Here is a 13,481-nt window from a genome sequence, read left to right on the forward strand (position 1 = left end):
TTGGGAACCACTGCTCTAAACACTCCATTAGCTTTCTAAATTTGTTTGGGAGATTAGTGAAGAGTTCCAAGCTCGTTCATCTGGACACAACCCTTACAAATAGGTGGCCACACTCTCTTTATTTTGTTCTATGGCAACAGCAGGAAGAACAAGATATGCCATAGCGGTGGTAGTTGAGATACAAGATTTGAGAGCGCCATCTGAGACCGCCAGAGGGGAAGGAGCCCAACACTTGAAGCATCCAAAGTAATAAGCAACCGCCACATGATTTGATCCATCAAGTCCCACCCATAATTGGGCCTTTCAGCCACATTCCTCAACGTAGGTTGACGTAAACCTCTTGATGTCTTCTTAATAAATGACAGGCAAGCAGTGCAGAGGGGAGAATTTATACACTACATATTTATCAGCTCCGCTGAACAGAGATGTTGAAAGAGCAACGCTGGTGATTTGCAGACAACACTGAATACTGCTATGTATTATTGATGAACACGAGCAGCTGATATTACATCAAGGAGAAAACCAGAATTACATGAAGCAGAAACACCAACCACAGTTCTTAGAAAATCTACTTGTGGGAGGAAGGAGAAAAAAAATAAAAAGGAATATCAAAGCCCCATCCCGTCCTGACATCCCCCTTACAAATCACTCACAGACATGGCATTAATGGAAGAACTGCTGGAAAGCTATAAAGACACCCTTTGGTTCACTTACGTATTCCATCAAGAGCCATGGAATCATCCTTCCGTTCATTTACGCTAGCCACCCATGCACTGATCCAAACGTTTTCTACTTTGTCAATCGGATCTGGGATTCCTGCTTTTTTGATTGTCAAGTGTTTGGGTGTTTTTGAAATTTCTTAAAAAAAAAAAAAAAAAAAGAATCAATTGGTAGTCTTAAAATGCTATTCAATTACTATATGGCCAACGGGTTTCAATTAAATATGACTAAGGAATGGAAAGAAATTAAAACAAAAATTGCTCGATACTCAAAGCACTTTCAAAACCCAGCTGAAAGCAATTGGAAATTTTATGATCTGTCTGATTGTCTATTTTACAATTTAACCTCATCTATCGAAAGGAATTAAAAGAGATGCTATTGCCTTGCTTATTGCAGGGTGAAGTGACAGGGTTTGTCTAAAGACGCTCAACCCCTATCCCCAATAAGGGTATACTCACCTTGACAGCACTCCTCCTCCTACAAAACACCTTTCCATAACCTCCTTCTATGATGTGGTACCCAGACCTAGCGGACAATCACTAGTCCCAAGCATGGTCACTTGGTAGAGTTGGTAATGTTACCAGCCCTTCAACCCTAGATAACCTCCTTCTAGAATGTGGCACCCAGGCCTAGTGGACAATCACTAGCCCTAAGCACGGTCACGTGATATAGGTGGGTAATGTCACCAGTCCTTCAGCCATAGATAACTTCCGTCTATGATGTGATACTCAAGCCCAGCGGACAATCACTAGTCCCAAGCATGGTCTCGTAATAGAGGGGATAATCTCACCAGTCCATCAGCCACAGATAACTTCCTTCTATGATGTGGTACTCAGGCCTAGCGGATAATCGATAGTCCTAAGCATGGTCACTTGATAGAAGGGGTAATGTTACCAGTCCTTCAACCCTAGATAACCTTCTTCTAGAATGTGGTACCCAGGCCTAGTGGACAATCACTAGCCCCAAGTACACTCATGTGATATAGGTGGGTAATGTCACCAGTTCTTTAACCCTAGATAACCTCCTTCTAGAATGTGGTACTCAGGCCTAGTGGACAACCGCTAGCCCTAAGCACGGTCACGTGATATAGGTGCGATACTCAAGCCTAGCGGACAATCACTAGTCCCAAGTATGGTCACGTAATAGAGGGGATAATCTCACCAGTCCTTCAGCCACAGATAACCTCCTTCTATGATCTGGTACTCAGGCCTAGCGGATAATATTTCGTCCTAAACACGGTCACGTGATAGAGGGGGTAATGCTGTTTGGAGTACTACTTCATATCTAGTACATCTTTATGTGGAAACAACATGCTACCTGGCACGAGCAGAAAAGTTGGTATTGCAGAGCACTGACCAAAACCTCAAATAAGCTTTAAAAAGCTATATATATATATATATATATATATATATATATATATATATATATATATATATATATATATATATATATATATATATATATTATACAGCTCTGTTGATAATCGGAAGTGCCACCACCCATATACATAGCGCTCACTAAAAAGTACTGCTTCGTAAAAGGATGGTGGCACCCTCAACTATCGACATTTTACAGAACTTTTGATTGTTGCCTTCGCTAACATTATAGTGAATTCTGGCTACCATCCCAAATCCACATATACAGTAGGTGCAATATGCTACTGTATTATGTGTTTTAACTGATTTTATGTTTTTAATTTGCATTAGTAAAAGGTTTTATTACTAAAGAGAATGTTGTGAGCCCATAAATTCATTTTGGACCTCAGTCCATGGACTTTATTTGCCTCATTGTCCTGTCATTGTCAAATGTGACTCAGGTGAAGATCAGAGATGAGCTTGGGTTTGATGGGGCGGCACCGATTGGGAACTGAGGGCCGATCACAAGTTTGGACCAAAATGGGAAGGAAGAGGTCGCTCCCACCCACTGCTGCCCAATGAACTGTGACCAGGGCATTTCTAGCTACATGTACACAAATGGGCAAGGAAGATGGTGACACCACTGACCTAACATGGCCATTCATGTGGACCAAATCTGAGCTCATCCTTAATGAAGGTCATACTAGGTGCATCTAGAATAAGAGCGCACGTGGACAACATATAGCTGAAAGTGACCAGTGGTGGTCAGCAGTACTGAAAATCAAAAAGAATGAAATATGTCTGAAAACCTTATTTAATTAAAAAAAAGGCAACCTTATGGTATACAGTGCTTAAACTAAATGTGGCTCCTCAGGATTTAGATGTACATTAACTCTGTAACCTTTTATTAAATCCCATTTCCTCCCTGACAGGCCAGCTACTTTATCCAAAAATGTCAGTAGCAGGACTTCATTATGAGGGTGCTGCAGATGAATTGTCAGCATTGAGCCTAATGATAAGGCTGGAATGTCAGGACTCACCATGCACACAAGTAGGGAACGCTCCTGTGCTCCACTCACCTTTGTCCCCTTTTGTTTGCTGTAAATATGCAGGATTCTCCTCCACTTTAATTAATAAGGCCCCCAGCCCCTCCGGCTCTCAGAGGATTAAGTGTCAGTAAACAGAGCAGAGCTGCTGTCACTGACCAGATTGAGAAACTCAATCCCTTCGGAGATAGGACCTTCACAATACACAGATTTTCATAGGAATCGGATCCACTCCTTGCTCGGCAGAGTTCCCTGACCTAACAGCGCAGCCAGTGTCACCGTCCTAAATAAAAGAGCCATCATCTGTACCCAGCAGTAGAAACCTTAAAATCCAATACCACCACAACATATTTAATGTTACTATAGACATAAGGGTACCTGTCAAACTTGACTGCCGATGTCTGGTCAAGTGATCTTTCACTTTCACAAGTAGCATGTCGTTTAAAAAAAAAAAAAAAAAAAACTTATTTGCACTATATTGCACTTCTGTTGGCAATGTGCATTAGGGTGCATTTAGGAATGCATGGCACTGCAGTACAACAATGCGCTTTCGTACATTGTGTCATTAGGCACGTTCTTCCCGCTGCGCAAAAGAGTGAATCCAGTCTCAGGCTCCATTCACACTTGTATGACTCCAAAGTCGGGTGGCTTTAAAGTGCAACTTCGGGTGGGTGCGATTTGGCGCTGACCAGTCCATCCAAAATTGCATCAAAATCAGCTCAATTCTGGAGTCATACAAATGTCAAAAGAGCCTTACTTCTATTCAAAGAAACTATAAAACCTAGGTGGATGACAGTTTGTTAAAGAATGGTGCATTTTTTTTTTTCATAAAGTACTGTTTTCACCTTTTATTCATTCTTTGTTGCATCTCAGTGTTGCTGATCTTCTCTGATCTCTTTTAGCCACTTCCTCTCTACATGTACTCTCTCCAGCAGTTAAGAACTGTTCTGTGCCAACTATCTGATATTAAAAATTAAAAAAAAAGTAGCCCAAGCCTGCGCAATGTGCAGCGGCACAACTGCTTATAGTCTAAAGCCTCGTACACACGATCGGATTGTTGGCCAACAAAACCGTGGACTTTTGTCCGAAGGGCATTGGCCCAAACTTGTCTTGCATACACACGGCCACACAATTGTTGGTCAACAATTAGGAATGTAGTGACGTACTACGTGTTTTTTCAGCTCTTTAGCGCCACCCTTTGGGCTCCTTCTGCTAATTTCGTGTTAGTAGACGTTTGGTGAGTGTTGATTCGCGCTTTTCATTTCGCGCTTTTCAGTTCGTTTCTGAACGGCCGTTCATCAACCAGACATGTTGCGGAATCGGAGGAGATAACGTGTTATTTATTATTGGCCTTGGAGTTATTGCTTTGACATTATTTTTTTGGTTGAATAATAACAATTTGATTTGTTATATTTTCTATATTTTTGGATGCATAGAATGCACTTTTTGGTTAAGTTCTATTGGCAGATAGCATGTCTAATTTTATTTGTTTTCTTTTTTAATGCACAATAAAAAAATTGTGTAGAATAATACTTGGCTATGTGTTTTACCTCAAATGACGGTTTGGGAGTAGGCAGTTATATTTTATAAAATACAATGTAAAATTGACAAGGGACAGCAACATAGTTGTATCTTTGATTTTATAAACTACGGGATAATGGTGTTGTGGTAACTTCCCCAAATAAAAAAAAAAAAAAAAAAACAGCATAATAATATTATTCTTGATATCACTAGATAAAAAAAAGCCTTTGAAAATTTGTTTGCAATAACTCCATCAGTATCACCAGCAAAGCAGCTTCATTATTATCCCATTAAAGAAGAAGAGAATTGTGCGCTGCATTTGGAGATTTCATAATTTGCCGTGTCACAAATGTTAATTCTCCATTACCAACGCTAGTTTACAAGACCGACCACTTCTGGCTCATCCTTGCTTCCGAGCATGCGTGTTTGTACTTTGGACTTTTGTCCGACGGACTTGTGTACACACGCTCGGACAATCTGACAACACACATTTGTCCGCGTAAAATTTGAAAACCTGCTAGCCAACATTTGTTGGCGGAAAGTCCGACAACAATTGTCCGATGGAGCGTACATACGGTCAGATTTACCGCCAACAGCCTGTCATTGCACATTTCCCGTCGGAAAATCCGATCGTGTGTACGGGGCTTTAGGGGTACATGTCACAACGCAGAAGTTCAATTTGGGAGACAGTTGACACTCTGTAACAAGTATAATAAAGTATTATCTTAATGACGTTGAAAACTTAAAAAGATTCAATTTTTTTTTTTTTTTTTTGAATTATGCTAGCATATTAAATGATTGGGTTTAGTTTAGATAAACCTTAAACAGACCACATAACATAACCACAGCAAATTTTTAGAAAAACAAGCCTTTCACTAAAATAAATTAAAAAAAATAAAAAAATAAAATTAAATAATGCACTTTTTTCAATTAAAAAAAATTAAAAAATTTAATTAAATTTAAAAAAAAGAAAAGAAAAAAAGAAAAGCAAACATCTTTATTGTGCATAGAAGATGCTGGCCATATTTAAGTAACAATCCAACCAACAAAAACATCTTCCACCCCAGCTGACTTTGGCATTTCTGATTGAAACTTGAAACAACCCCACAAGACTTATTTAATGCAATCACATTACAATCATAGATAAAAAAATAAAATAAAATAAATCTAAACAATCTGTGCATCCCTTGGGTAGGAGCCAACAATATCCCCCACTTCGAGCCAACAACGTCCCTCCCTTCTCCTGAATAAATGAAGAACAATAAATGCCTAAAAAATGGACAACCTGATCTACAGATCTTACCACCAACCATAGATAGAAAATCTCTACCAAGGTCTCCAGCATCCTCAATAGGCAGCCAAGTCACCCAATCTGGTCCAAAAATCAGGTATCAGACAACAAGCATGCAGCATGGACAAAGTAAAAGAATTTGGAAGCCATCCATTTCAGCTCCGAAGAGAGGAAATTTCCACCGATTGCAACAGAAAACACTCAAAAAACATCAGGCGCCAGCTTAACTGATTAGGTGTATTTGCTAAAGCTTCTGGGATTTGTACAACCGTGATCTATCTGCAAGTGTCTTAATGATATCCCTGCTCATTACGAGCCTCTTTGCATAAAAAGAATTAGATCACTTACGTGATTCCAGTTCTATTATTCCAGTTGTCGCTGCACAATCCTAGCACCGCCAAGAAGAAGAAAAAGAGCAAAAATAACCAGGCTTCGGAGTAAATGAAGGAAGCCCCCAGACCTGAAATCTAGTTAAAAAGTTTGCTGACAAGTCTATTATTGACTTTCCCACCCCAATGAAGGCAGTCCATCCTATAAACATTAACCTTTGTTCAGGTCTGACACTTCCGTCTATCACCCCAGTTCATCCTGCCAATGTCCACCTCAATGAAACAAGACACTCTCTTGAGTCAGGCGTGGACAATGGGAGAGTCATTTATCATCACCTGCAAACAAAAGCCCGGGACCATCTCATCTGCCCCATACCTTGTTGTACAAACATTGAAAAATCAATTCCCCCAGGTGACCAAAACTGACCAACCTTGACAAGTAACAAAGTGACTCATAGAAAAGATTAGGAGGGGGGGGGGGGGGGGGGGGTTAGATGGGCACTCGCCGGCCACTTTATTAGATACACATTGCTAGTACCGGGTTGGACCCCCTTTCGCCTTCATTCTTCGTGGCATAGATTCAACAAGGTGTTGGAAACGTTCCTCAGAGGTTTTGGTCCATAGTGACATGATAGCATCACGTAGTTGCTGCAGATTTGTCGGCTGCACATCCATGATGACAATCTCTTCCACCACATCCCAAAGGTGCTCTATTGGATGAGATGTGGTGAGTGTGGAGACCATTGGAGTACAGGGACCTCATTGTCCAGTGGTGAGATGGTTGGATCTTTGTGACATGGAGTATTATCCTGCTGGAAGGAGCCATCAGAAGATGAGGACACTGTAGTCATAAAGGGATGGACATGGTCAGCAACAATACTCAGGTAGGCCGTGCTGTTTAAACGATGCCCAATTAGTACTAAGGGGCCCAAAGTGTGCCAAGAAAATATCCCCCACACCATTACACCACCACCACCAGCCTGAACCGGGGATACAAGCAGGATGGATCCATGCTTAAATGTTGTTTACGCCAAAATCTGACCCCACCATCTGAATGTCACAGCTGAAATCGAGACTCATCAGACCAGGCAACGTTTTTCCAATCTTCAATTGTCCAATTTTGTGAGCCTGTGCGAATTGTAGCCTCAGTTTCCTGTTCTTAACTGACAGGAGTGGCACCTGGTGATGTCTTCTGCTGCTGTAGCCCATCTGCTTCAAGGTTCAATGTGTTGCAGATTCATTGAGACGGTATTCCGCATAACTTGGTTTTAACGAGTGGGTATTTAAGTTACTGTTGCCTATCATCTCAAACCAGTCTGCCCATTATCCTCTGACATCAACAAGGCATTTTTGTCCACACAACTGGCGCTCGCTGGATATTTTCTCTTTCTGTAGGCCCTAGAGATGGTTGTGCGTGAAAATCCCAGTAGAAAATCACAGTTTCTGAAATACTCAGACCAAGCCCGTCTGGCACCAACAACCGTTTGACGTTCAAAGTCACTTAAATACCTTTTCTTCTCCATTCTGATGCTCTGTTTGAACTTCAGCAAGTCATCTCCACCATGTGTAGATGCATAAATGCATTGAGTTGCTGCGATGCAATTGGCCGATTAGCAATTTGTGTTACCAAGCAATTGAACAGATGTACCTAATAAAGTGGCCAGTGTGTGTGGTGTGTATATATATATATATATATATATATATATATATATATATATATATATATAAACACCAACCAAATTACCCCTTTTTGGAAAGTGGACACCAAAAGGTATTTGCTAAGAGGCATGTTGAGTCTTTGAAAGATCTATCTATCTATCTATATATATATATATACCGCGTTTATCGGCGTATAACATGCACTTTTTTTCCCCTTAAAATCAGGGGAAAATCGCGGGTGCGTGTTATACGCCGATCCCCACCAATTTTGTTTGATCGGCGGCGATCGCGGCAATCGCCGCGATCACCGCCGACATACACAGCCATGTCTAGATTCAAATATGGTGCAGAGACTGCAGGGACTCGGCGGAGCCGAGATACACATAGCCGAGTGTTCTCGGCTAGTCTCGCTGCCGCTCACAGTCACGCCCAGTCCCACCATTGGACCTGTGTTATGTCCATCATAGGGCGGGACTGGGCGTGACAGTGATCGGCGCCGAAAATAGCAGAGAATAGCTGAGAATAGCCGAGAACACTCGGCTATGTGTACCTCGGCTCCGCCGAGTCCCTGCAGTCTCTGCACCATATTTGAATCTACACACGGCTGTGTATGTCGGCGGCGATCACACAAAGCTGCACTGTGGCAAAGCAGCACTGTTAAGGCTGCACTGACATGGCTGCAATGGGGCAAAGCTGCACTGACAAGGCTGCAGTGGGGAAAAGCTGCACTGACATGGCTGCAATGGGGTAAAGCTGCACTGACATGGCTGCAATGGGGTAAAGCTGCACTGACATGGCTGCAATGGGGTAAAGCTGCACTGACAAGGCTGCACTGGGGCAAAGCTGCACTGATAAGGCTGCAATGGACACTGAGGCAAGGCTGCACTGACACTGAAAAGGCTGCAGAGAACGCTGCATTGATGGGCATTTTAATGTAAGTTTTTTTGCCTTAAACTTTACTCCTAAAAGTTTTTTTCCTTAAAATTCCCTCCTAAACTTGGGGTGCGTGTTATTTGGAATTGCTGTGATTATGCCCACAATTCAAAATCGCAAAGTGTGAATGGGGTCTTAGGCATCATGTAGAAGGGCATATAAAAAAGGTCGCTTTTGCAGGCGTACAGTGTGCATATATATATATATATATATATATTTATGCCGCTGTTCTGTGTTAGCCATGTGCATCAGGCATTTAGAGCAGTATTTCAGGAGCAGCGTTTAGAGGCATTAAAAAAAAAAAAAAAAAAAAACACACCAAAGCTTTGTTTGGAGAGAAGCTTATGAGCATAATTTACAATATATGTACGCTGTATGCAAAGAAAAAGAAGACCACATGTTAACAAAATGCGATGGTATGAAGAGGCTGCAAAGCACATTCACTTCAGCCCATGCTGCAGCAGAGCTTACAATCTAATGCCCTTACCAAACCCAGACACACTACAGGACCACCTTGGTGAGGCTCCAAGTTACCTCTATGAATTTGTACTGTGGGGGAAATCCAAACCAAGATCCAGGTCAAGGCAAGAGAGTGCTTCCATCTGATGTTTTTTGAGACAGGTGCTCCCCATTGTGACTGATTCCCTTTAACCCGCACAAAAGAGTCAGCTTCTGCATATTGTGTAATGTAAGCCCACACTGATCTTTAAAACTGATAGCAGACAGTTAAAGAAATCCAGGCATAAAAAGGGGATTAAGCTGCCCACTTGCGAATCTGCCTCTGGGACATCTGAGTAAATAGGGAGCCAGAGAAAAAAAAAAAAAAAGGTTGTTTTGTCTTCATCAATCACTGGCAATAATGGTCATGTGAAGTTTCAGAGGAAGTGGTTTTGGGTGTTAGGGTCGCGAGTTCAAGCTGTCGAGTGAATCAGTGTAACATGAAAAGGCCAAATGACTTCAATGACTGCAACCAGTGTGAGATGCGAAATTAAATTTGCAAAAAAAATAAAATAAAATACACATTATCTATACACACATATATATATATATAAATACAATCGCCATTTTATACCCATTTTATTCTTTAGGGTCTCTGTTAAAAAAAAAAGAAGATATCTATATCTTTTTTTTTTTTTTTTTGCAAATCTATCCATCTGCAAATATTAGCAAATCATGTTCACATCTCCAATATATTTGTGTTATGTGCAACTACTACACGAGCATTGATCCTGTTCCTAATTTGACAACCCAATAACACCCTAAGATAAACGTCTGATATACTTGGTCATATATTTTGCAACTTGTTAGATCTCTTTACAACGAGGCCTGTCCTTCTTTAGAGGAGGAAGCAGAAGACATCTGCTTGGCCTTGTGCACACTACACACCAGGATCTGCTGTACTGTTCAAGGGCAGGTTGACCACCGCCCACCACCAATCATTATTGGCCGCCCCAAGTTTGAGCTTTTATCCTATTTGATGAAAGATCCAATCATGTCTAATGCCCTTGGCAACCATCTTGGATGGCTTTTCCGACGGAATTCCGCTCAAGCTTGGCTTGCATACACACGGTCACACAAAAGTTCTCTGAACCCTCGACCGTCAAGAACGCGGTGACGTACAACACTATGACGAGCCGAGAAAATGAAGTTCAATGCTTCCGAGCATGCGTCAAATTGTTTCTGAGCATGCGTGTTTTTTTGCGCGTCGGAATTGCATACAGACGAACGGAATTTCCGATAGGAACTTTTTTCCGTTGGAAAAATAGAGAACCGGCTCTCAATCTTTTGCTGGCGGAAATTCAGACAGAAAAAGTTGGATGGAACATACACACGGTTGGAATATCCGACCAAAAGCTCCTTTTTTTGATGGACATTCGGACCGTGTGTATGCAGCATAACAGTAACATCAGAACCTAAAATTAGTGAGACTACCTTGCATAGCAAATGACCAGCCACTGCTCTAGCCTGTCCTATGGACAGAGTATGCAATTCGATGCGGTCACTTTAGGTATTCAGACAGCTGCTGGTGTTGCCATTGTTTGAATACAATAGCCAGCAGTGCAAATTCCTCCATCCATTCTGTATGATGGAGATGGGGGAATCTATTGATTTCTCCTGTTAAGAACGTGGGCTGAACAAGAGAACTCTAAAGGAGCATGGTTAGCCTTTGTAATGTCATGGGCCACATTTGAAGCCCCCTACATCAAGCAAGATGACCACCACTGACTTAGGACGATCATACACTATACAATCTTATTTAGAATTACAATCAACTACACAGTGAAAGCCTGAAAGGGCATGACTGATTTGATACAAATTGCAAAAATCTGAATGTATAGTGTAGGGTGACCATGCACATTACACAGTGATGTCATGGGTGAGTCAGTGCCCAGTTATATAGTTGGGAGGGGTCCTAGCTGCACATGGGGCATGGGAGCCAAACACATTTGCGAGAATGTAGCCAGCACACATAGTCCCGGAACAGGGCAGGAGGCCAGGTGGAGTGGACCTGTACATAGGAGCCTCCAGTTGTAGTAATTCTGTTGGGTAGGTGAGGGCTAGGGAGGATTAAAAAGGCCTATTAGGCCAGGCTGCAGATCCCTGTGGGAGGCTGCTTCCCTGGAAGGTTCTCGGGAGAGAGAGCGCAGTCCTGTGAGTACTAATGACCCCGGGCAGAGGAGAGACAGAAAGGGAGTTGGCTGTTTAAAGTGTTGCACGTGCTTTCACTTGTGACTACTGCTGACCGTCCACTATACATGATTGACTGTATATGTCAAGTGACTCTGGAATGTACTGTATATGTCCCTGTGATGTGACTGTAATGCTCATCAATGAGCAGAAGGATAGTCCTGAAAACCCGACATCACACAAAACCCCTGTGTATAAAGATTGGAAGCAGCCTCAGCCTAGACTCCGCCCGGGCCACACGCCCCAACCCGTTTCGCCCCCCCCACGGGGCTTAGTCATGGGGACGGTAGGCGACTACAGAGTGACTTGTAATGATATTTTCTGAACACCACCAGTAAAGTGCAGTGAATCTATTCTTGTGTGGACATTCCTTTCTCTGAATATGAAGGTCTATGGCAGGGGATGTCGTGTGGAGGGCTATGCCAAGGAGCAGGGTTAGAAGATGGCGGAGGGTTCAACCTCAACAGGAGGGACTGTGTTCTAGCAGGGCTTGAGTGGGGGTAGGGACTTGTGCTCTTGGCACCAATTTTAGCCAATCACGAAGCCCCTCTTATAAGGGGGGCATTCGAAAAACTCACACATGCTAAAAAAAATTGTCTTTTGCCTATAAAAAAATCTTTTATACTGTATATCTCTTTTACCTCATCAAATAAAAAGTCTGAACTTTAAGATAAAATTACTAACAGTGCAGAGATTACAACATTTTTACTACATTTACGATGGTAAAGGGTAATATGCGAAAAGTAGCCCCTCTTTCGTTGCAAGGAAAGGAGGTGAAAATGTCCATTAGCTGCCTTCAGCAATTTCCACTGCTCTGTTCTGAAACAATATCTGGCTTTTTATTCAGACAGGAGTCCTTCTTTAAGCGGTGTACGGGAAGGAAAATGACAGCACAGATTATGCGGAAGGTCGGACCACCCCTATACAATGACACCTAATGAACGTAGCTCTCATTAGATGTAAATTCCAGCGGCAAACAGAAAGGATGAAAAAAAACAGCAATCAAGAAGTAGCAGGCAGGTAATTACAGAATCTGTTAAATTACCATGATTAGGAGACACTGAGAAGGAACACACCGCAAATTTCCGTCAACTTTTCGTGGAGAGGAAGGAAAGTTTAATTGAACAGCTGTACATCTGAATGACAGCTTTTATTTCCACGCCTGAAATGTAGGAACCCCCTCCATGGCTGACAGGAGACAGACTGGCCGCTGGATAAAGGGTGGACCGGGAAATCTTGAAAAAAAGGGTGTAAATGGGCAACCTGGAGCTAGGTATGGGATACAGGACTACACTGCAATATAATGTCCAACTAGGTGGCCAAACTTTGGTAGACACCTGACCATCACACATATAAGCGTGTTGGACAATCCATGCCAAAACCATGGACATTAATATGTAAACCCCTTCTTCTTTGCGGCTATAACAGCCTCCACTCTTTTGGGAAGGCTTTCCATGAGATTTTGGAGTGTGTCTGTCAGTGGGAATTTGTGCCTATTCAACCAAAAGAGCATTTACGAGGTCAGGTAATGATGGCGGATGAGAAGACCTGGATGGCAACCAAGCCTACACTCATCAGGAAGGAATAATAATACTTATGCAATGGTCTGTAAAGTATTCCATTGTATTGCAAGTAAGAAACAGGTTGGCGACACCGGACCATCACTCCTATAGGAGCTTGACTGACATCCTATTCAAAACCATGGGAATTAATATGGAGTTGTCCCTAATCTTTGTGGCTACAAGACCCTGTACTCTTCTGGGAAGTCTCCCCACAAGGCTTTGGACTATCTGTTCGAAATTTTGAGGTCAGGTATGGATGTTGGATGAGAAGACCCAAAGTTCCAACCCAAAGTTGTTCAATAGGGTTGAGGTCAGGCTCTGTGCAGGCCACTCAATATCCTTCACGACTCTTCCAACCATGTCTTTATGGAGCTAGC

The 13,481-nt window shown here is 42.2% G+C and overlaps 1 protein-coding gene across 1 annotated transcript in view; it reads right to left on the reverse strand.

Annotated features, from left to right (window-relative positions):
* Positions 1 to 13,481, reverse strand: part of TENM4 (teneurin transmembrane protein 4) — a gene marked incomplete in the record, with an annotated part of 1,986,086 nt that overhangs the window by 342,068 nt on the left and 1,630,537 nt on the right. The window contains 1 exon segment of the mRNA XM_073612821.1: positions 715 to 858. Coding sequence (XP_073468922.1) covers positions 715 to 858 — 144 coding nt within the window.

This window comes from Aquarana catesbeiana, linkage group LG02, assembly GCF_042186555.1.
Source record: "Aquarana catesbeiana isolate 2022-GZ linkage group LG02, ASM4218655v1, whole genome shotgun sequence".
In the NCBI taxonomy this organism is placed as follows: Eukaryota; Metazoa; Chordata; class Amphibia; order Anura; family Ranidae; genus Aquarana; species Aquarana catesbeiana.